The sequence below is a fragment of the Phascolarctos cinereus genome, unplaced genomic scaffold (assembly GCF_003287225.1).
Source record: "Phascolarctos cinereus isolate Bilbo 61053 unplaced genomic scaffold, phaCin_HiC Scaffold_726;HRSCAF=1367, whole genome shotgun sequence".
NCBI lineage: Eukaryota > Metazoa > Chordata > Mammalia > Diprotodontia > Phascolarctidae > Phascolarctos > Phascolarctos cinereus.
Genome location: NW_027556098.1, coordinates 381,617,125 through 381,638,372, shown reverse-complemented (window position 1 = coordinate 381,638,372; position 21,248 = coordinate 381,617,125). Strand labels below are relative to the sequence as shown.

The 21,248-nt window shown below is 45.1% G+C and overlaps 1 protein-coding gene across 2 annotated transcripts in view; it reads right to left on the bottom strand.

Moving 5' to 3' along the window:
* EMC1 (ER membrane protein complex subunit 1) overlaps positions 1–21,248 on the bottom strand; it is a 35,311-nt gene that overhangs the window by 9,107 nt on the left and 4,956 nt on the right. For both annotated transcript variants that reach the window (XM_078145647.1, XM_020973109.2), the window contains exons 2-17: positions 16,163–16,287; positions 15,506–15,571; positions 15,191–15,284; positions 14,042–14,170; positions 13,326–13,452; positions 11,879–12,028; positions 11,412–11,579; positions 10,792–10,863; positions 9,904–9,963; positions 9,155–9,277; positions 8,401–8,497; positions 7,677–7,799; positions 6,284–6,483; positions 5,729–5,878; positions 4,150–4,311; positions 3,333–3,452 (exon numbers count right to left, since the gene is read on the bottom strand). In XM_078145647.1, coding sequence (XP_078001773.1) covers positions 3,333–3,452; positions 4,150–4,311; positions 5,729–5,878; positions 6,284–6,483; positions 7,677–7,799; positions 8,401–8,497; positions 9,155–9,277; positions 9,904–9,963; positions 10,792–10,863; positions 11,412–11,579; positions 11,879–12,028; positions 13,326–13,452; positions 14,042–14,170; positions 15,191–15,284; positions 15,506–15,571; positions 16,163–16,287 — 1,966 coding nt within the window. The remainder of the gene's footprint in view (positions 1–3,332; positions 3,453–4,149; positions 4,312–5,728; positions 5,879–6,283; positions 6,484–7,676; positions 7,800–8,400; positions 8,498–9,154; positions 9,278–9,903; positions 9,964–10,791; positions 10,864–11,411; positions 11,580–11,878; positions 12,029–13,325; positions 13,453–14,041; positions 14,171–15,190; positions 15,285–15,505; positions 15,572–16,162; positions 16,288–21,248) is intronic.

Here is a 21,248-nt window from a genome sequence, read left to right as displayed (position 1 = left end):
TTCAAACCCAGGTGTCTGACTTGAAGTCTAGCACTCTGTCTGCTACCCCACACAAATGAAGACCGTCATTTACTAACAGAACCTAAGTTCTTTTAGACCAGGTGTTCTTAGCCTGAGGTCTGTGAACTTGAATGGGAAAAAAATTACACACATATTTCAATATAACTGGTGTCCTATCTAATCCTATGTATTTTATTTTATGCATTCAAAACCATTCTTCTGAGAAGGGGTCCGTAGGCTTTGCCCAACAGCCAAAGGGAGCCAGGACACAAAAACGGTTTGGAATTCTTGCTTTAACCAGAGGCCACGTCTTAGTATCAGAGCTAGAAGTCTCCAAGGCAGGCGAGTCCAAGCTCCATGAACTCTATATGCTCTCTGTCACAGAGTCTAAGTATATAATGATGACAACTTAGACTGAACAGCCCTGCCAAACAGAGGGAAGAGACAGTGAGAGATGGCAAGAAGGGAAGGGAACAAGCATTTACAGAACACCTGCAATGTGCTGGGCCCTGTTCTACGTGCTTCATGAACACCAGATCATTTGGGCCTTACTACAGCCCTGGGGGGTAGGTGTTATTATTACCCCCATTTTACAGTTGAGGAAACTAAGGCAAACAAAGGTTAAGTGACGTGCCCAGGGTTACACAGCTAGGGAGTGTACGAGGCAGGATTTGAACTCAGGTTTTCCTGACTCCAGGCCCAGCCCTCTGTCCACCGGTAGCTACCTCTTTGTGGGATATGGTATGCTACTGAGAAGGAATTAGAGACAGATAACTGATTGTTCTCTACTCTGTGTTCTGTCTCAATCCAATATTTGCATGGTTTGGGTCACTGAGCCTGACACGCTGCTACTGCTGCTGCTGAGGAGAATGTGAACTCCTAGGGCCAGACCACGAACTGACCATGCTGGTTTGGCCTTGTGTCCCCAGCAAATGGTGCAGCCTAGCCTGACGCCTAGTAAGTGCTTGTGGAACCGAATCAGGATAAGCAGGATCAGAGGACTGAAAGCTGGCATTCCACCAGGCCAACCTCTCTACGAGGAAGAGTGTGAGGCCCAGAGACGATCAGTAACTTGCCCAAGGTCACAAAGGTCAAAAAGAACAGAGCTGGGACTTGAACCCAGGTCTTCTGACTTTTACTCGAGTGCTTATTCTCCTAGATCATGCCATCTTTTACAGTCCCATATAACAATAGCTCAAAATTCCATACTATGTTAGTAACAACTACATAATTATATCACACTCTAAATTTGATAAAGCATCTCATACACATTATTAGCTTATTTAATCCACACAGTGACCCTGAGCGACACAGAGGGGCGACTGTGACCCCCATTTATGATTAAGGGATCTGATGTTCAAAGAGGTCAAGTCATCTGCCCAGGGTCACACACCACCCCAGGTCTCCCCACCGGCTCCGTCTGTCTTACTGTGCCACATCTGAGCTCACCTATGTGCAATCTGCCAGCCCTCTGTTACATTTCAATAACACCTGAGTGTCCTACTCGCTACCAACATTTTAACGGGTAAGACATTAGGCTTACTTTGAAGGAAGAATACTCGGCTTTTCACCTTAGGATTCTCAGTGGGCCTTAAAGACAATGATCAGAGACACCTCTGGTTTATACAGTTCTACTCCAGCAATCACTCCTCTGCAGTAGCTGGTTACTGGAACCAGGGGCTCCGTTCATTCCAGCCCTGTGCTAATGAGGCCAAGACCTTGGGGTTTACTTCCCATGTACACCTGTAAGCTTTGCTGTTTCACAGACAAACCTCACCCCTCACCTGGCCCTACAGTCTCACAAATCTTTGCTATAGCTATTCACAAAGGGGCCTAGGAAGGACAAGGCAGCTGGTGGTGACTGATTAAAACACAGTAAAGGAAACATGTGAAGAATACAAATAAACATGCAAAAACTTGTTATGAAATGATAAAGAGTTCAGCAAAATAAGGAAAAGACACACTGAATACAGGTACAGGGAGCTTTTAGTAACTGTAATTCTTTTGTCAGAATTAGTATCATACTAGTTTTCCAATCAAATCTGTTTGGATTTTAAAGTTTTGAGATTTACTCCCTATTTCATTTGTATTTGCTGAGAATGTTGATAAATTTATAAAAAATTTAAAAAGAAAGAGAACAGTAGAAAGAACACAGCTTGACCATGCTAAGTCTAAGCCAACTCCTAAAAATAACCCACCCACCCCAGCTTCCCTCCAGCGTGACAAAAGTTCTCATAGCTACTTTACTGGTAAGAGTAACACACTATAACAAGTTATTCAGCAAGAACAGGCAAATAGTAGAATACATTGTGGGAAAAAATAATGTAGGAAAATACAATGTTTAAAAAGACAAACAATATAAAGAAACATGGAAAAACATATTAAGTAACAGAGAGAAGGCAACATTAAAAAACAGCATAATAATACTATGGCTACATTTTTTAAAAAAAACCTTTCTAAGCACAGACAAGAATAAGAGGGAGGAACACCAAGGATGATAAAAATATCACAATCGTGTCACACTTTCAAGTTTTCACAGCACTTTCCAACAACAACCACTTAGGGAGGTATTCCAAGTATTAGCTGTTTTATAAAAAAGGAAACCAAAGCCTGGAAGTCAAATGACTTATCTACACAGTTAGTATCAGGGCAAGTATTAGAAATCAGTTCTCTTAATTTTAAGTTCAACAAAAAAAAATTATTGTCATTAATTTTTTAAAGTTCATATTTTTATAAAAATAAATCATGATTATACAATTTGTTGGAGTTATGATCTTTATTTTGATTATTTTTTAGTTAGGTTTATCATCGTTTTTTAAAATGGTTAAGTAGGTTAAAACTACACCTCAAAGCCTACACCCCCCTCATGTAGTGGAAAGTGTTATCTTTCAGGGCAGCTAGGTGGCGCAGTGGATACAGCACCAACCCTATATTCAGGAGGACCTGAATTCAAATTCGACCTCAGACACATAACACTTACTAGCTGTGTGACCCTGGGCACCTCACTTAACCTCACTGCCCAGCCAAAAAAAAAAAGAAAGTGTTATAGTGAAAGGTGGCTCATTACTCCACCTCTAAGCAGAATGCAATAGACCATTACTTCCTTGAACAGCAGGGAAGGCTTTCTTAAGACTCTAAATTCTGGCCCAGGCTGATGTTACTCTGAGTTTAAAAACCCCTGGTTAATCTGGCTCCCATCTCAGCCCATCAACACTGTAGACAGACAAACAAATAAACATACACACACACACACACACACACACACACACACACACACACACACACACACAAACCACACAGGGCTCTCCTCAACAGAGAGGGCTTCTTTCTACCTTGCGCAGCCTGAATCCAGACAGTCGGCCTCGTTCCGAATCTACAAGATAGAAGAAGATGGAAGGCGCCATCTCTTGTAACTGACGCAGGACGTTACGGCTGGCCGGGAAAGCTGTAACCTGGGTGAAACAGAGCAGGGGAAAGCCAGAGCAATAAGGGAGGGGGAAAGATCAGCATTCCCTATGTCCATTTCCTAGGGCTCATTATCATCTTCCCTTTAGGGATGCCCTTATTCATTAAGAATGAAATATAGAAAGATTTAGGTGAAGTAATGCAATACGAACAACAGCCACAGACACAGCTATTATAGTTAATTAAATAACATTAACAATAAGAATGATTAAAAACAGCAACAAAATGAGGGTAAGAGGGTTAATAAATATATCAAAGAGAGGGATGCAAAAACAAGAAAGTGGTTCTGTAGTAATTTTGTCATAAAGTTAATAGTAACATTATTAAAAAAAACAAATTGTAAATTATTCTGAGTTTTCAGTATTTCACCTTTTGTCTGACTATTTTGCTGATGGTTAATAAGCTTATAACAAAAAAAAGGAATAACACATAAGGTCTGAGAGGGGTAACAACAGCAACTCCACTCAATTTAGGGCCAATATTTGGTCATGTTAACAGCTACTATAACAACAACAAAACTCTACTTAAGAAAAGGGTAACAGCCCTCAGTTTCATTTTATAATTAGAGAAAGAGCAGTCCTATAACTTGGGACGAGCCAGGAGTGTGAACCAACAGAGGCTAGCGCTCGCGGGCCGGCAGTCCTGGGGATGAGCCCTTGGCTCGCCCTGGATGCCACAAGGTACCTTGTATTCATCATCAATCAGCAGCAGGGCTTTGGCGTAGTCCTGGTCCATGATGGGCAGAAGCAAGGCTTGCAAGATGGGTCGCTTCAGCACAGGAGGAGCCACCTGGCTCCACTTCCCAAAAATAGGGTTGAAGACGTACAGAGAAGTCCTTCCTGTTTTCTAAAACAGGCCACCAAAATCGATCAAAAACGGGATACTTGAGAAGAATCCCATCAAAGTGGGGAAGTGCGGCAACTAGCGTTGGCTCCCCCTCCCCGGGAACCATTTCTGGGCCTCCCCCCCACCTAAGGGCAGCTTATCCAGAAGCTGCAGCTTACATGGCCCACTCCTGGTCCCCAGGAGGTCCCGGGGCACACCCACAGGAAGCTACTGAGTGTCAGAAAAACAGCCCCCCAAGAGCTTCAGGTCCTGTTCCCCAACAAGGAAAGAAAACAGCTGATCTGCCCCCAAAGGGAAACCATACTTGAGCACAGGAAGCACATTCATACATGCCTGGGAAAGAGGCAAGTCTATCCCCCATGATAAAAGCTCATAATTCCATTGGGTTTTAAGAGTTACAAAGTACTTTCTTTCCAACTCTATGAGGTACACTATCCCCATTTTTCTTTTTTTTTTCTTTTTTTTGGTGAGGCAATGGGGTTAAAGTGACTTGCCCAGGGTCACACAGCTAGTAAATGTCAAGTGTCTGAGGCCATATTTGAACTCAGGTCCTCCTGACTCCAAGGCCAGAGTTCTATCCACTGAGCCACCTAGCTGCCCCATTCCCATTTTTCTAATAAAGAAATAGGTTAAGAGAGGTCAACTAACTTGTCTAAGGTCACACAGCTAGCGTTGAAGCCTAGACTTGACCCCAGGGCTTCTAACCTCGAATTCAGCATTCTTTTTGCTATGCTCTACTCTTCCTCCTAACAGAAGTAGCACTATGTGACAATGTGGAATGGTCAACAGAGGTCAGCCTTGGGATCGGGAAGACCTTGTTTCTGACCACGTCCTCATTTAACCTCAGTGACCCAAGCAACTTGAAGACTAAATTACAAAAAGCTGCTGATTTGCATCTGTGGAGGGAGTTTCCATACCAGGAATTCCCAACACGGATGAAATAAAGTCTCAGGACGCTACAGCATTACTTCAGCCAGAGGCTCAGAGTGCACACTACCTAAGTGTGAAGTTATTAGTATTTTATAATGTGACCTGCCAAGAGTCACAGAGCTGGTACATGGTAGAAAGAAACAGGGGCAGCGGAAACAGTTTTGGTCCTGGAGCCGGAGACCCTGGGTTCAAATCCTGGGTCTGCCACTGACTAGCTGTGGAACTTTAGCCAAGTCCTTTCACCTCCATGGGCCTCTGAGACCCCTCCCAGCTCCTCCCACTTGTGATCCCAGACACAGGACTCCATTAAACCCCACAGCACTGCCCCTATACAGTATTAAATAGTCATGGTGCCATAATATGTAGGAGGAAACAGAGATTTTGCCCCTGCATCACTTATTCCACAACTTCCCCCACCAGACAAAGGCCTAAAGCACAGGGGACAGCTCCCGCAGCCCACCCTGGAGCCCAGAGAGGCAGGTCTCACCTTGTCCTTCACGAGCAGAATGCACTGTGGGGGGTGGGGAAAGTGAGCTGTGGTTCTCTGTACCATCAGCTTGAAGGAGGAGTCCGGACTGATGTTGGACAAATACTGCCTCCACAGGATAGTGCCCGAGCTGCTCTCGATGCCAAAGAGCTGAAGGAGAAGCACAGTCACCTGGGGAACCCGGCCGACGGCTCCCTCCTTCCCTCTCTGCCCACTGAATTTCTGTCCCTCCTTCAAACGCTTCCTCTGCCAGGCACCCTTCCCCAATCTCCCAGGGTAGGCACAGCCTTCCCCTTCCAGCCTCCCAGAGCACTTCCCCTGACATCTCTCTAGAGCACGTAACACTGGGTGTCATCGCCATCTGTGCTGGTCTCTTAGGCCCTTGGGCCCAACCTCATGCTCCAGGATGGTAGCAGGACCCATATTTTATCCCAGTTGTTTTTAATCTTCCCCAGCTCCTACCACAGTACTCTGAACACAGGAGGCACTTCAGACTTGTTGAGTGGATCTCTGCCCTCTGGGAGGTTCGGCCTCCAGACCCTCTCCTCTTCTCACCTTGCCTGAGGCAGTCACCATCACCACCATCTTCTGGAGGTTGAACTCATCCCTTGCTAGGTTGTCAATATTGATCTCGTTCTTAATCTGACTTCGAGGCTTCCGAGCATCATAAAACATTTTCCAGAGGTGGGCGGTCCAGGCCTGCAGCAGGATGAGCTGGGAGGACAGGCGCTTCAAGAACATCCCCAGAAGGCCGTCTGGAGACAAGGAAAGTGTAATGAATCTGGGGGCCAGCCCACACAAAAACATGGAGTCCTTTGAGGGATGCTTAAATCATTCACACACCAGGCTACCAGCTCACGATTCATTTCCCAACCTGAAGCTCTAGTGTCTGATGCAAACAGCCTGGCAGGAATTTGGAGAGGAGCAGGTTGAGGGATGGAGGATCAGCCAAGCAGGGTCATTGCCATGTTGTTAACATTTCCACCATTTTATTCTCAATTCACTACAGCCATCAAGAGGCTTTTGCTGTCCCAGAATTCTGTCCCTCACCATGAAACCTTAACCCTTTCCTGCCCCCATCCCCCCTTCACTTGTTGCTCCCACTTTTTCCCAGAGGGCATCACTACCCTTTTATCGCCAAAGCTGGCCCTCAGCACAGCCTCAGACTCTAGAATGGAGCCCCCCCCCCGCCCTGACAGGCCCTGTCTATATGGCTGGCACTGGTGCTTCTCTTGCAGCTCAGGGGAAACAGGAGTGATTGGCAAAGGGATGAGTCCCAAGCACAGCAAGCAGCGTGGGCTATTCTGGCCCCTCTGTAATGGCAGAGTGTGGGGCCCCTCAACAATAACCCCAGATGAAGAAAAGCTGCCAAAGAAAGCTAGCCACGTGAGCAGGCAAAAGAGGGCAGCAGAGATCAGGCTTTACCTTGAATGGCTGGATCCAGGCGGCGGAAACAAAGAGGGAAGGTCAATTAACCCTTAAGGTACAACAACGGCGGGGAGGGGACAGGGAAGGGAGCAGGGTCAGTGTCAGTTAGGACCCCAAGCACTGCAAGGTGGGAGCGGGAATGGCTCTGGAGGCCACACCACTGAGGTCCTCTTTGCCTTGGTCATCTTAGACTCCTGGCCTTGTGTTCTGCGAGAATCGGGGCTGGAGTCCAGCTGAACTATACTCACTACCACCTCCCCCTCCAGGGAACGAGGCAGAAGGCAGAAAAATAAAGGACTGGCCACAGCCAAGTCACCTCGGCCAGGAACAATGAGGCACCTAGTTCTGGATCTAGGAAAATCATGATGCAGGAGTGGGAAGCTGGCTTTCTTGGCCTAAATGACAAGCTCCCTTAGGTCCAACAGAGAAAAGCAGAAGCCTGCTCATCCAGCTCTGGTGGCTCCCAGCACTGCCCTCTCCTCCAGGTCCTCCCAGGCCAGGAGGATAACATACTCCTCACCTGCCTTCTTGCCAAACTCTCCTTCCAGCTCAGCCTGGGCCCCTGTCAGGGGCAGGTCTACCATCTCCAAGCTCACCACTTCTGCCAGCGACTCCTCTCGGCTCCAGAGCAGCATTTTTCCAGCTAGAGAAAAGCTCCAAGTCAATAAAACCCTCCTCCAGGGCCCACAATCATTGTAACCTGTGCTCCAGAAAGAATGGTCTAGGTTTTGTGTCAACTACCAGATTCTTCAGGCTTGCCCAAGTCCTCCTGAGAGGACTGGAGCCCAAGGACCAGGCCAAGAAATGGGATGTTTAGCCTGGAGAAGAGAAGGGTTAGAGGAGAATAACCACTGTCTTCAGGCACGTAAAAGGCTGATCAGCTTTGTTCTGTGCCTAGTCTGAGGGCAGAATTAGAGGGTTTCTAGATTCGGGCAGTTTTCAAGAGGCAGATGTTGGCTGGCATAAGGAAAAGCCGCCTCACAATCGAAGCTATGTAGAAAGAGAATGGTTTCCTCCAGGGCCCGTGGGGTCCCTGTCACAGGAGGTCTTGGAGCAAACGTTAGAGGAGACTGCTACCCCAATATGTGTCAGACTCCATGATCACTGCCCCCTTCACTCCAGAGAAGCTAAGATTCTGTTAATGTTGAGATAAAAGCAAAGGCAGATGGGCCCAGAGGCTGCTGGGTCCCACCCTGCCATGATATCATGTCCTAGAGGGAATGGACGGAGAGGGCCCTACTCACCCAGCTGCTGAAGAAAGAGGAGTAAGTGGTCATCTGTCTGCACCAGAGCCCGGTAGCCCACTGAATCATCCTTCTTCAGGAAGACCTGGATATACAGCTGAGCACAGGGGCAAGGAAAGAGCAGTGGTCAGAGCAACTCCAGAATTCAAAACCCAGGGAAATGTCAAGAGATGGGGGCTTGGCTAATACGAACAACCCAAGGGGGCAGCTAGGTGGCGCAGCGGATAGAGCACCGGCCCTGGATTCAGGAGAACCTGAGCTCAAATCCGGCCTCAGGCTAGCTGTGGGACCCTGGGCAAGTCACTTAACCCCCATTGCCCCCCACCCAAAAAAAATGAACAACCCAAAACAATAAGTATTGCTTAGGCTCCAAAGAGGATGCTACTTCCTATAAGAAGCATTATCCTACTGTCAGTAATCCCAATGTGTCCCTACATTGTTCAGGAACTTTCCTTCAAGATCAATGTATTTTTACAGGCATTATTTCATTCATCCTGTCAATATATTTCATTAAATAAAAGACAGATTAGTTCCTCCATTTCACAGGTGGGGAAACTGAGGCACAGAGTAGTTGACTTAAATTCATATAACAAGTCAAAAGCAAAGCCAATGCTAAAGACCCTGACCACAGATTCCTAACTCAACAGGGAAAGTTTGCTATAGCCTTTCTGTTTTCTGGCACTCAGGGTATTCTATAAGAAGTGAAAGACACACTGCAATACGGGTCTAAGTGAAGGGTCCTAGTTCCACTTACCTGCTCGGGCCGGGTGCCATTTTGTTCCAGGCTAAAGGTGATCGAGGTGTCAAGCAGCCGCCGTCCTGTCTCTGCCAAGTACAGGTTGATGGTGTAAGTTTGGTTAGTGCAGATGAGGGCTTCCTGAGGAGACAAAGGTCACAGGATGCTGACAGGGCTCCAAAGAAGTCAGAAGACTAGAGGCTTATGAGAATGGGGACCCAACGTGTGTATGTAAGGAAGTGCAACCCCCAGCAAAAAGGCCAAGTTAGGGGTTTAGTCATCGATCAGGACTGTGTAGGACAGAAGTTAAGTCACGGTGCCAGAGGAAGCAGGGCCGGTGGAAGGGATCCATCGCTGAGACGGAGGGTTGAAGGACTAAAGGACAACCAATCACTCAAGGCCCTAAGCACTAGGCGCTGCTAGCCGGGGCCACACATCTCCCTTGGCGAAAGTCCAGGGACAAACGACTGCTCAACTTTATCAGTTTGCCAAAATCCCATAACAGACTTGGGTTTAAGGGAGGGTAAAGGAAATGAAATCTAAGAGTTCTCATTTCCCAAGTCATCACCTCCTTCTAAAGCACATGTGGAGACATGGCTTTCCTTATGGTCTCCTGGAAGCCCCTTAAGATGGCAGACACAGACCCGAGCACCGGCGGGTGCCTCATGAGCCAGGAACCCCCTCGCCCTTCCCTCACAACCCAAACTGCTTCACAAACTGACAGCAGGTTCTGACGGTTCAGAGCCAGCTGCCTGATCCTGCCTTACCTGTGTGCTGGACTCGTCGGAAGCGCTCTTTGTCAGCGTCTCTTCAACACTCCCGCCTTTCTGCCAGAGAAGGAGGAAAGAAGAAAAATAACCATCTATCATCCATGAAAACAAACATTCCTCTCCTGAGTCTTCATTACTAAGTTGAGGGCCAGGCCCATTTCTCATCAAACCTGGGATTTTTATAACATCCTCACCTATAAAGCCCAACCAAACCCTAATGCTCCCAATAGACGAGTCACTTAGCCTGTCTGCCTCAGTTTCTTCAACAGTAAAAAAAAAAAATGGAGATAATAACAGCACCTAGTCCCAAGGCTGTCGTGAGGATCAAATGAGATAATATTGGTAAGGCACTCAGCAGACTGCCAGCACAGAGTAAGTACTTAACAAACGTTAGCTCCCCCTTCCATTCGCAATGAAGGAAGCTCAGCCTATCTTTCATCTAGCTGACAAGTACCATGTTCTCTTCCACTGCAGAAGTAAGAGCCCTCCAGGCCTAAGACGGAATGAACACTTATCCTCTGCGGAGGCCTTTCCTTGCCCCTCAGGTGAAGTTTTGGAGCAATCTCCATGGTAGAGAAAACCACCCACATGGGTTCAGGAGGAGGCGTGGGCTGCAGCCCCACTTCTGGCTCTCTGCCTGGATGACACAGGCAGTTATTTGCCCACTCCATGACGGCAGGATGAGAAGACTTGTGTTAGCTCTCTCACAAGGCTGTTCTGAGGGCAGTGCATGGTAAACCTTCAAGCGCCCCCGAAATGTGAGAATTCTTATTCTCAGTGAGCTAATTACTTGTCACACCCCATCATCAGAAGCATTCTAGTGATTATTCACGTTGTGCCCTCACAGGAGGAAAATCACTCATGTTCCCCAATGCACATACTCACAGTTTCGGTACGGCAGGTCATCACAGCAGCCACCGTCTTCTCCCCACTGGTACCAAAGCTTACCAGAGCAGTCTGGGAAACAGGAAAGGGTCAATTCCTAAATGACGATTATTTGTACATGAGCCAGTAACTACAGTGCGAATGGTGCCTCTTCAAGAAGGCCCACTTGGCCTGGCATTCTCCACAACGGACATTTAGGCCTAGCGTAGGAAGAGCCTCCAGACCTTTTTGGAACTCAAGCTAAAGCTAGAAGCCCAAATCCCAGCCCCAGCACCTAGGAAAGGTCAAAGCAAAGCTCTCAGTGTCGGAGAGGGTAGCTCTCAAAAGTATTCTCCCATTTCTGTGGCCTCCTGGATCAGTAAGAACTATGCAATTCATTTCTTTGAAATCAAAAAGGTTCTAAAGTATTTCCCTTTTCCAAGAGGAATGCTGATGGAGAATCAACTTCTCCTCCCAAGGCTAACTCCTCCCAAACCAGTTCACACTGACCTCAGGGACATGCCATTGACTTTGGACCTCAGGAAAAATGACCTTCTGATAGCAGAGCCCCCAAAGCATAACTTAGTCCCTTGAGCTGGCCCCCCCCAGCAGTCCCAGGAGGCGCTGATGATGCCTCTTACCTGTGGGAAGCTTCGGAGCAGACTCAGGCCTTCCGGGCGGTACTGCAGCAGAGCAAAATGGCTGGGGGCCAGCTGCAAGAAGAACTGCGGCCGGGAGGCACTTGTGGGACTGGGCTGGGTGGGCAGGACCCAGGGCTGGAAACCTTGGCCAAATTCAAGCTCAAGGGCCTGGGAGACAGGAAGGAGAGGTAGAGCAGCAGCAGACACAAGTGCGAGCAGCTCAGGAGAGCTAGAGCCTGATGCAAATCAGGCTGCACAAGTGGAGGCGGGTGGCACAGTCACCCATAATCCACAGACAGTGAAATCTGGCAGAAGCCCAACCTTCTTGGATGCCCCCAAGCTTAGCCCTGGTGAGACTGGCAAGCCAACTCTCCGTGAGCCCCAGGGAAGACTTCTGTCCCTCCCCATCCCAAAGGCTAGGCACCCACTGGGTGCAAGAAGGCAGTGAGTGTTTTGGCCTCTCTCACCTGCAGTGGGGTTCTTTTCATCTCCTCTTCTGTCTCCAGGGCCAAAGTGAAAAGGGAACGTGTGCCTGAGTCAGGGCATACCAGCACAGCCTTGCCCACCACACCACAAACCCCACTTAAGCTCTTCAGCCATGGTGCAGAAACCCTGACCTGGGGGACAGGACAGAATAAGGGTCCATTAGGCCACAATTCAACGTCGTAGCCATGTCCTGAATGAAGATACAAATGTGTGGTTAGTTTTTTGGCTAGTCTTGGGATTTCACTAGTGCAGGGAATTCCTGGTGAACAAACTCCTGCCAATGCAACTCAGCACCTGTTCTGCATGTTATTGTCTTAGAGGCTGTGTCTTGTCTCTGGGCCCAGAAGTAGCACATGTCAGAGACGGGAGGTGAATCCAGGTATCTCTAAGTCCTGAAATCAGATTTCCCTCAATCAACTGCTCCACATGGTTCACTTGGATTAACCCTACACTAATGCACCCCACTCTTTTGGAGGAAAAAGATCCCACCTCCACTGGGAACGTAGGACCTCACCTCAAAGAAAGGCATATCTATACCATAATCCCAAGCCTTCTTAAGTCCCTCTCTGGCTGGATGTAAAATTATTTACATTGTAGTTATCAGAAAGAACAGATTTAATGTAAATACTCTACGTCTGAGCTATGTACTACTGAATTCCTCCAATGCCTCACTGTGGGACAGAGGTGACCACCATGTCCCCTACCACTGTGCAGACAGAGGAGGGGCACAGCCAGGTCTCAGCACAGCCTAAGGACGGTCTCTGAGACCCAGCCCGGTTAAAGTGTGGCAGGATCCCCAGGCTGACTGCAGGATAATGAATCTCAAGGCCACAGCAGCTCTCCAAAGGCTTGCGATCTGCATTGGCAGAGGCGCTACCTATATTAGTGAGATGCCAGCCCCATGAACCACTAAGGTATCATTCTATTATTCTCTATAGCACTCTGTAGTACAGGGAAAAGACCACTGGTCTAAGAGTTAGAGGATTCGGTTCAAGTCCTGGTTCTGAACACTCCCTAGCTATGTGACCTCTCTGAACCACAGTTTCTTCTTCTTCAGTAAAATGAAGATTTGGAGGCAGTGTAGCCTAGTGGACAGAAAGCCACCCTCAGAATCAGGAAGCCCTAGACTGGATGCCATCTCTGACGTGTACTGTGGGCTCTGGGCAACTCCCTGAGACTCTAAGCTGCAGAGAAGCGGCCAGTCTGCACTGATGACAGGAGATTACTATGAATTATTACTCCCCTGCCCACATCTTTCTCTGTTTGCCTGGATGTGCCTAAAGGGCAAAGACAAAGACAACTTCCTCTGCCTGGCACAGCCCCCTTCACCCGCCCAGCTAGATAACTTCCCTCGTTCCCATCCTGCAGGATGCAAATAGTTTTGCCATTCCCTCCCAACCGCCCCTGACACCCAGTACCAAGACATACCTGCTGAACCATCTCACCATCTTCCACATGAAAGGTCATGACATTCACATGACTGTTGGGAACAACCCCCAGGACCCACAACACTCCAGTGCCATATGAATACACCATCTGATATTGAACGCTCTCACTAAGAGAGGAGAGAAAACGCAGGAGACAACAGGCTCAGCCTCAAAACCAGACAATCCTGTGTTGGTCGCCCCAAGCCCGCAGCCATGCTCCCCAGCATGAAGGGTCACCAAGATGAGCTCCAGAGACACCACTCTCCTTATGGCCATCTCCCCTGTGCTATTCCTTTCAAGTTTCTCTTTTTCAATGCCAATTGCCCTCACCCCTCCTCCATACCCACACTGGACTACCCAATGAGTGAGCTGTTCCAATCTTATGATAAAACAGCCCCCTGGGTTCAGTAGACTGAGCATGCTGGGAACCAGATCTATCAATGGACAAGGATAAGTGAGTTATCTCTTGCTCTCTGAACTTTCATTGCCCATGAAGAAATGTGATGTGAGCTTCTCTCTCTGTGAAGTGACCTCCAGGTTCAACCAAGTCCTGGGGCATAGACCTAAACAAGGGTCAGGCATTAAACCCTGAGCAAAAAAGGCCCAATAATAAATGTTCTTGGAGCCTTGGTGAGGAAACAGGAAACAAAAAGGTCTTTGAGAATTATGAAGAAGAGGATATGACAGTCATCAGCAAGTCAGAGTTCAAGTCCCCACCTTTTTGGAAGCTGTTCCCCCCATTTCTGGTGTCCATTGGAAAGGTAATAAAGAGTGAGCGTGGTTTTCTTCAGCACTGCCACGTATTTTACCACATCTTGCAAACCCACCAGGCTGGCCATCTGAAAACTGAACACAGGACAGAATAGGGGAGATCTGTCTGGAGGCCCAACTGCAAGGGAGGCCAACTCTGAAACCTCCAAATCCAAGGCAACTACTCCCCTAACCCCCCAGAGCCATACTATAGCAAGAGGCTCAAGTGGAAGGAAGAGAAGCAACTTCAGGTCCACTGGAGACGGTCACTACAAGGCAAGCCAGCACTGCTGCCCCCAGCACTGGTGCTGTCTTTCTAACAACCTCTGCTTCTAGCTTCTTTCTATCCATTAAAATGTTTCACTGGACTAGTAAAGCAGAAGCCAAAAGCTACGTGCCATCCCAGATCAACAATTCAGGGGTAACCCTGGGAAATGATTCAACTCCTGTACTATCAATTTTCCCCTTGTAACAAAACAAAATCAACCTGCCTTCCAAGATAAGGAGAAATGAATGCAAATGCCTCAAAAACCTAATCAAATACTTAGTAACACTTATAAGCAAATACTTACAAAAACTCAGGTGGTTTCTTAGCCTGACATCCTAAAAATGTAGGTCACTTCACCTCTTTTATTTCTGAAGCTTGGCCTTCTAATGAGACAAGCCCGATGTAAGGACCAGCCCTGACATGTCCTGGCTGTGGGATCATGGACAGGTCCCCTATTTTCTGAGCCTCCTTGCTCATTTACAAGGCAGGGAGGACAGTGATTATACGACTTACCTCACTGGGTTGTAGAAAGTAAGAGTTTGTAAAGCTTAAAGTGCTAATTACGGTTCAGTTATTATTATTAAAGATCCAACTGAATATTATACAAGAACAAAATAGTATCAAGTACAGAGCTCTGCACAGCAGGTACTCAATAAATTCTTAATCAATAAATGAAAAGTACAGTTCTATAATCCCAAACACTAGACACCAAGAGCTGAGCATATAGTGTGCTAATTTCTATAATTCCTGGGGAAATATCCAAGAGGTTGATGGGAATGTCCAATCACACCTGTAATTTGGTGAATTGCAACCTTGTCTCAACCAAGATGAAACAGCCCTTCCCCTACCTGCCAGAATCCAAGGACATCTCCCAGTTCAAGCCCCCAATGTTGGTCTCCCAGGAGCGCAGGATCCGGCCCCCATTGGACACAGTGAGCGCATCTAGAGAAGAAAAGACCAAAATTATCCCTTTGCTCCATGCTGCAGTTCAATAGCCTCCCAAAAACTTGAGGGTGCCCCCTCTGATTGATGAAATCTAACAGCTATTATGGGGGTACTTTGTCTTTTCTCTTATACAAAATGGAACTGATCCCAAAGAGGAAACAAATGTATGGGGGCAAAGAGATACTAACCTGTAGAAAACAAAGAACACCTCTGCTTACCTTGCCCATGAAGAAGCATGGCATCAACTGCTCCCTCCTGAGTACCTTTGTCTACATGGCGCCACACTAAAAAGCAAGAAAGAAAAACCCTCTCAGCAGTGGAACAGAGGGCACACAGAGACTGAGGATGATAAGCACCAAGACAGAGAACTTATCTATGGCATAGCCCCTACCGAAGTTGAGGCCACGGGTGGGATGAGAGCAGGGGGTAGGAAGGTCATAAGTACTGTTTCCACATTTGCCAAATGAGAATGTCGAGATAAACTGAACTTACTGGAATATGGGGAAAGCCATAGCTGTCGATCACTTTCCAGAAGTTTAACATGAAAAACCAGTACAAAACAAATCAAGGCAGTCTATGAAACTTAGGGGAGAAAGCAGTCCCTTAACGCAGATGTGTGCAACACAAGGACGGCACGTCGGTTTAAAGGCATTCGGGACCTAGAAAAAGGTCTGATGCACACACGAACAAACCCCAAAGGCTGGCTACATGGCCATATTAAATATTTATTCAAACACATGAAGACTAGGAAAAAAATTCAAAGCAGACGTATCTTCTGGAAAGTCTCTCCCTGACGCTGGGTACCCAGTGGCCAGAGGGCACAAGGCGTAAAGAGTTCGACCCCAGGGGGGTGAAAGCCTGCTGAGGTCACTCACAGATAGCACCCGTTCGGGAGTTTAGTGCTGCAATCACATTCTCCTCTGTAGCCACAACCATCTTCTTCAATCCAGGGGCACATTCCAAGGAGGCAAACTTGAGCTTCCCAACATACTGCTGCCTCCTAAGGATGAGAGGATGTAGGAAAGCAAGAGCTCAGTTAACATTACAGATACTGTTTTCAGAAAAGTTTAACAGAAAAATACACATGCAAGGTGTTATCAGCAACATTACTGAATCTAGGGATATAATCACTGGTTATTGGAGAGGCTCCTTTCGAGATAAGGCAGAAAGAACTAGAATATGTTCAAGAACAAAGAAAATTAAAAGAATCTCTCTAGGCCTTCATTTTCTCATTTTGGGGAGAAGAGAGGTAGGCTCTAAGATTCCTTTCAGATGTATGAGTGATGAAGGAAGCACAGTGTAGTAGAAAGAATATTGGAATGAGGAGTGCTGATGCTAATCACTCATTAGCTATGTGAACACTTGTAAGTTACCTTATATCTCTGAATCTGTTTCCCTATATATAAAATGGGCATGATAGTTACGCTATGATTTTTGTAAAGAAAGTGCCTTATAAACCATAAAGCATTATTAACTTACACAATTATTATTATGCCTTTAGCAAAGAGAAAATTTTAATAGTTTTTCCTTTGATTTAAGAGAATAACTCACACAGGTAAGATCACAAAAGTACTGCATAGGAACCAACAGTACAATACAGCATTAGGAAAAAACTACCACCATCTCAGCAACTGACAGGCACCTATTCCACGCACAAAACTGGGTATGCTAACTAATATTAGAGAAAAAATGTAAATGTTGCCCTCAATGAGCCTATAATCTAATATATCTTCTTTCGTTGTTACTGGATTCTGGGGGAAAAAAATCCCTAAAGGCCTAAAGACAGTCACTCAAAAGGGCTTTGATTATAACACTAAAAAAAATTTTTTTTACAAGATTAACAACTACCAACACAAACATTTCAATATACAAAAAACAAAAAAGAAGAACTGTGAACTTGTTAGGTAGGTTTTTATGAGAGCATATTAAACTTAACATGGGAGCAATATTTTATGTCTCTTCCTAAATTTCTTACTGTTTTCTTCTGTGGATTTTACTGTTTTCATGACGTTCTTTTCTTTTAAAAAAAAAAAAGTTTATCTCTCTATTACTACCTTACCCTCTCCTATAAGCAGAAGCCCTCCTTTGGAACATTATAAGAACAGTCAAGCAAAATAAAGGAAGCCCCTTTATGAAGTCATCAATAATGGATTGTAGCTATCACTGCCCTCCCTTCTAGCCCACAGAAGATCAGCTGGCTTTCAAAGGCAAAATTCAAACAATCATCTCTGTTTCCTATCGGATGCCCTCATTAGTGCCCATGGAGCCAATTACCATCTCCAATCAGATGACTACTTGAACTACATATTCAGCCCAAGTCTCTCATGAGATAAAAGAGTCCCACCAGGTACCTGTTGGTTATTTCCTTTGAGGACCAGAGCGAAGTAAAGGAATGTCAGATAGAGTGGGGGTTTCCATGTGCCCTGAGACCACAAACATAGCTGTGAAGGCTAGACAAGAACCCTGAAATGTTAGCCAATTGGACTCTGATGATAATGCTGATTAGGTCAGCACACTGGTCAGTTAAATGTAATGGATCCTATGAATCTAAGCAATAGAAGGGCAACACAGGGTTATAGGGTGGCCCTACTTAAAACTCTCATGATAATCAGCTTAATGTAATAGAATGAGTGGCCTGCCTTCAAAAAATTAATCCAATACACCAGTAGATAAACATTTCCATGCATATGGTGCTGACCACCAAAGCAAACTAAAAGTGTGCACAAAATGGATTCAAGATATGAATGCTCTTATTACTTGCCAATACTATATCATAACAAAAGCATAAGAAATAGCTTTATCTCTAAACCTAGAATGCTTGACTGTCTTTCATTCTTGAAGAAATCTAAAATGACTATGTTGGAGGCAAGGTACAATGTGTCTGACTATGGCTGATCAGATCAATACAGGCTTGGAAGGCTCTATCACAGTTCGGGCACAAATGGTCCACATGAATATCTGGAATAGAGATGTCTCTAAGTTTGCACATCTCACATTTCTTTTCTGCTACTGCAATTCTGCTTTGCTTACAGAGCACAGCACCTTCTTTGAAGTGGGCACTACATGCTGGGTGGTCCTGTGCCAGTGCCTCCCATGTCATGCAACTGATTCCAAAGTTCTTCAGAGAAACCTTGTCAATGTCCTTGTATCACTTCTTCTAACCTCCACGTAAGCACTTGCCCTGTGTGAGCTCTCTGTAAAATTGTCTTTCTGGCAGCATACATTCAGCATTCAAACAACGTGACTAGCTCATCAGAGCTGCACTCTCTGCAGTACAGTCTGAATGCTTGGCAGTTTAGCTTGAGAAAGGACCTCAGTACCTAAGGTACCTTATCCTGCCAGGTGATCTTCAGAATCCTCTTGGAACAATTCAAATGGAAGTGGTTCAGTTTCCTGGCATGGTTTTGGTAGACTGTCCAGGTTTCACAGTGCAACAATGACGTCAGCACAACAGCTCTATTTCAATCTAACTATCCCTTCTCTCCCACACTTTCTTTCAGAGCCTCCCAAACTGAGCTGGCTCTGGCAATGCGTGCATCAACCTCACTATCAATATGTACATCTCTGGAAAGTATACTGCCAAGGTAAGGGAACCTATCCACAGCATTCAATATTCCTCCATTTGCTGTAACCAATAGTTCGATATATGGATGGTGTGGTGCTGGCTGGTGGAGAACCTCTGTTTTCCTGGTGTTCATTGTCAGGCCAAAATTAGCACAAGCAGCAGAGAATCAATCCATACTTTGTTGTACCTCAGCCTCAGAGGCTGCATGGAATGTACAGTCAAAAACCTAGATTAGTTAAGAGTAGATATTGGAGGGTACTTAAATCTGAAGGGGGAAAAAATAAAGGTACTGAAGTTCTACACTTAACACAAACTCCAGAACTGCTGCCTAATAATGAAAAGATGGCAAAAAGTATCGTTAATTCCTCAAACGATTTTGAAAAGGAGACAAACTCAGAATGGAGTTTTTAGGCCCCTTTGTCATGGCACCAATACAAATAGCAGACTAACGATGTCAAAATGCAGTCATTCCAAAAAGCCCATCTCTGTTATTACCATCATAAGTAAATGCACTCTTCCACAATATTTGACCAAGAATGTAAAAACAATTTTTTTTCTACCTGTAAGCATAGGAGCAAAGGAAGAAAGATGGAACTCACCAGAAAACCCTCTTAAGGTCAGCTATCAAATACCACTGTGGTGAATGTAACTTAAAAAAACTAGTGAAGACTTCAGGTAAGATACTGGAAGATTACATCAATTTCTAGGCAGTACAGACAATAAACTCTAAAGACCATATTATCTGATTAAAGAAGACAAAAAAAATATCCAAAATAGAACCCAGAAAACAAAAGCAGAGCAGAAATTCTTGCTTGTAGTATGAGGCATTGTGCTAAGTGCTGGGGATGCAAAAAAGGCAAAAACAATTCTATCTGTTCATTGAAATGCAGGGTTGTTTTTTTTTTAGAGATTATGATCAGGTAACTGCCACACCAGAGGTATATCTAGGAAGACTTTTCTACTGTTGTAGATTGTACAATGAAGTGGTGGAAACTGCAACATGTCACTACAGGTTGCAAAAATGTAGCAGCTATTAGATACCTAGAGAGAAACAATCAGCTGGCCAGACTTATCCATCTGGAAGTTCACTAACCTTTGTAAGCTAAGAAACAACAAATTGTTCATACTACAAACATTATCCCCAAAATATCATTAAGAGTTAGACAAATAAATTATACTGGAAGTAAAGTATCTCTACAGACAGAAGTGTGGCCAACAAACACTCAGACAGAACAGTGATCCTCAAAAATATAACAACAGTTTTAATAACTGTTATCATATTGAACACTCATATCTCCAAATTACATGGAATGAAAAAAATTTTTAAATATCAACTCCAACTGTGTGGGAAGAGGATAAGGTACAAATTATCCTGTCATCCTATCTGCTACCAAAGATGCCCCAAAGATGCTTTCAATAAGTGGACATCACAATTCTCTTCAATTATAAAAAAAAAAGTCATTTTATCCCTCTGGATCACAGTCTAAAAACATTAAAAGTAAAATAACAATAATAGATTAGCAATTTGTTCTTGGAACTATCCTATCTGAACCCAATCAGAAAAGAAGAATGAAATGACTGGTAACAATAGCTATTTACATGTAACTTGAAGGTCTGCAAAGCACTGCACCTCATTTCACTTCATGATCTCATCTGAGCCTCACACTTATCCTATGAGCTTGTACTATAGACACCACCAGTCCCATTTTACAGATAAGGAAACTGAAGCTAAGAAAGTTCATTTGATAGTATCAAAGACAGGACCAAGGTCTCTTCTGTCTCCATGTCCAGCATACTTCTCACTATACCATATTTTTCTACAGGTCTCGGTCTTTCTCCTTTTAAAAAGAGGAGAACAATCTCTTCTTGCTACAGCATAAAAATATTATATAGTTCTTATACTTCGGTGATCTGTGATTTTGTTGATCTCTTCAATAATACTCCCTCCATAACTTGGTGGATGGTATTTGGAAGTTGCAGTGGCTAAAAAATCCATCCTCTTACGGCCAATGAGCTCCTCTGAACAAAGCCACCATGGTCTATTAAAGAGCAAATACGTGAAGGATTTCTAGTTTGAAAGGACCTCGAGAACCCAAGGTCACCTTGATGCCACGATGAAGCAGTTGAGCAAGGACTTTTATGGAGACACAGGAAAACATAAGAATCCCCATGTAAAAGAACTCAGAATTTTTTTTAAGACTCCAAATACATATGAATATAATGGGATATTTTTAAAACAAACTTTTATTTATATGTAGTTTTATGTCACTTCCCCTTATCCACCACACCCTACTTACAAAAAAATCCTTTATAATAAAGAATAATTTTTTTTTTAAAACGGATAAAGAAAGTTTAGCAAAATCAACTAACCCAGGAAAAAAGTCTGACAGGAGCTG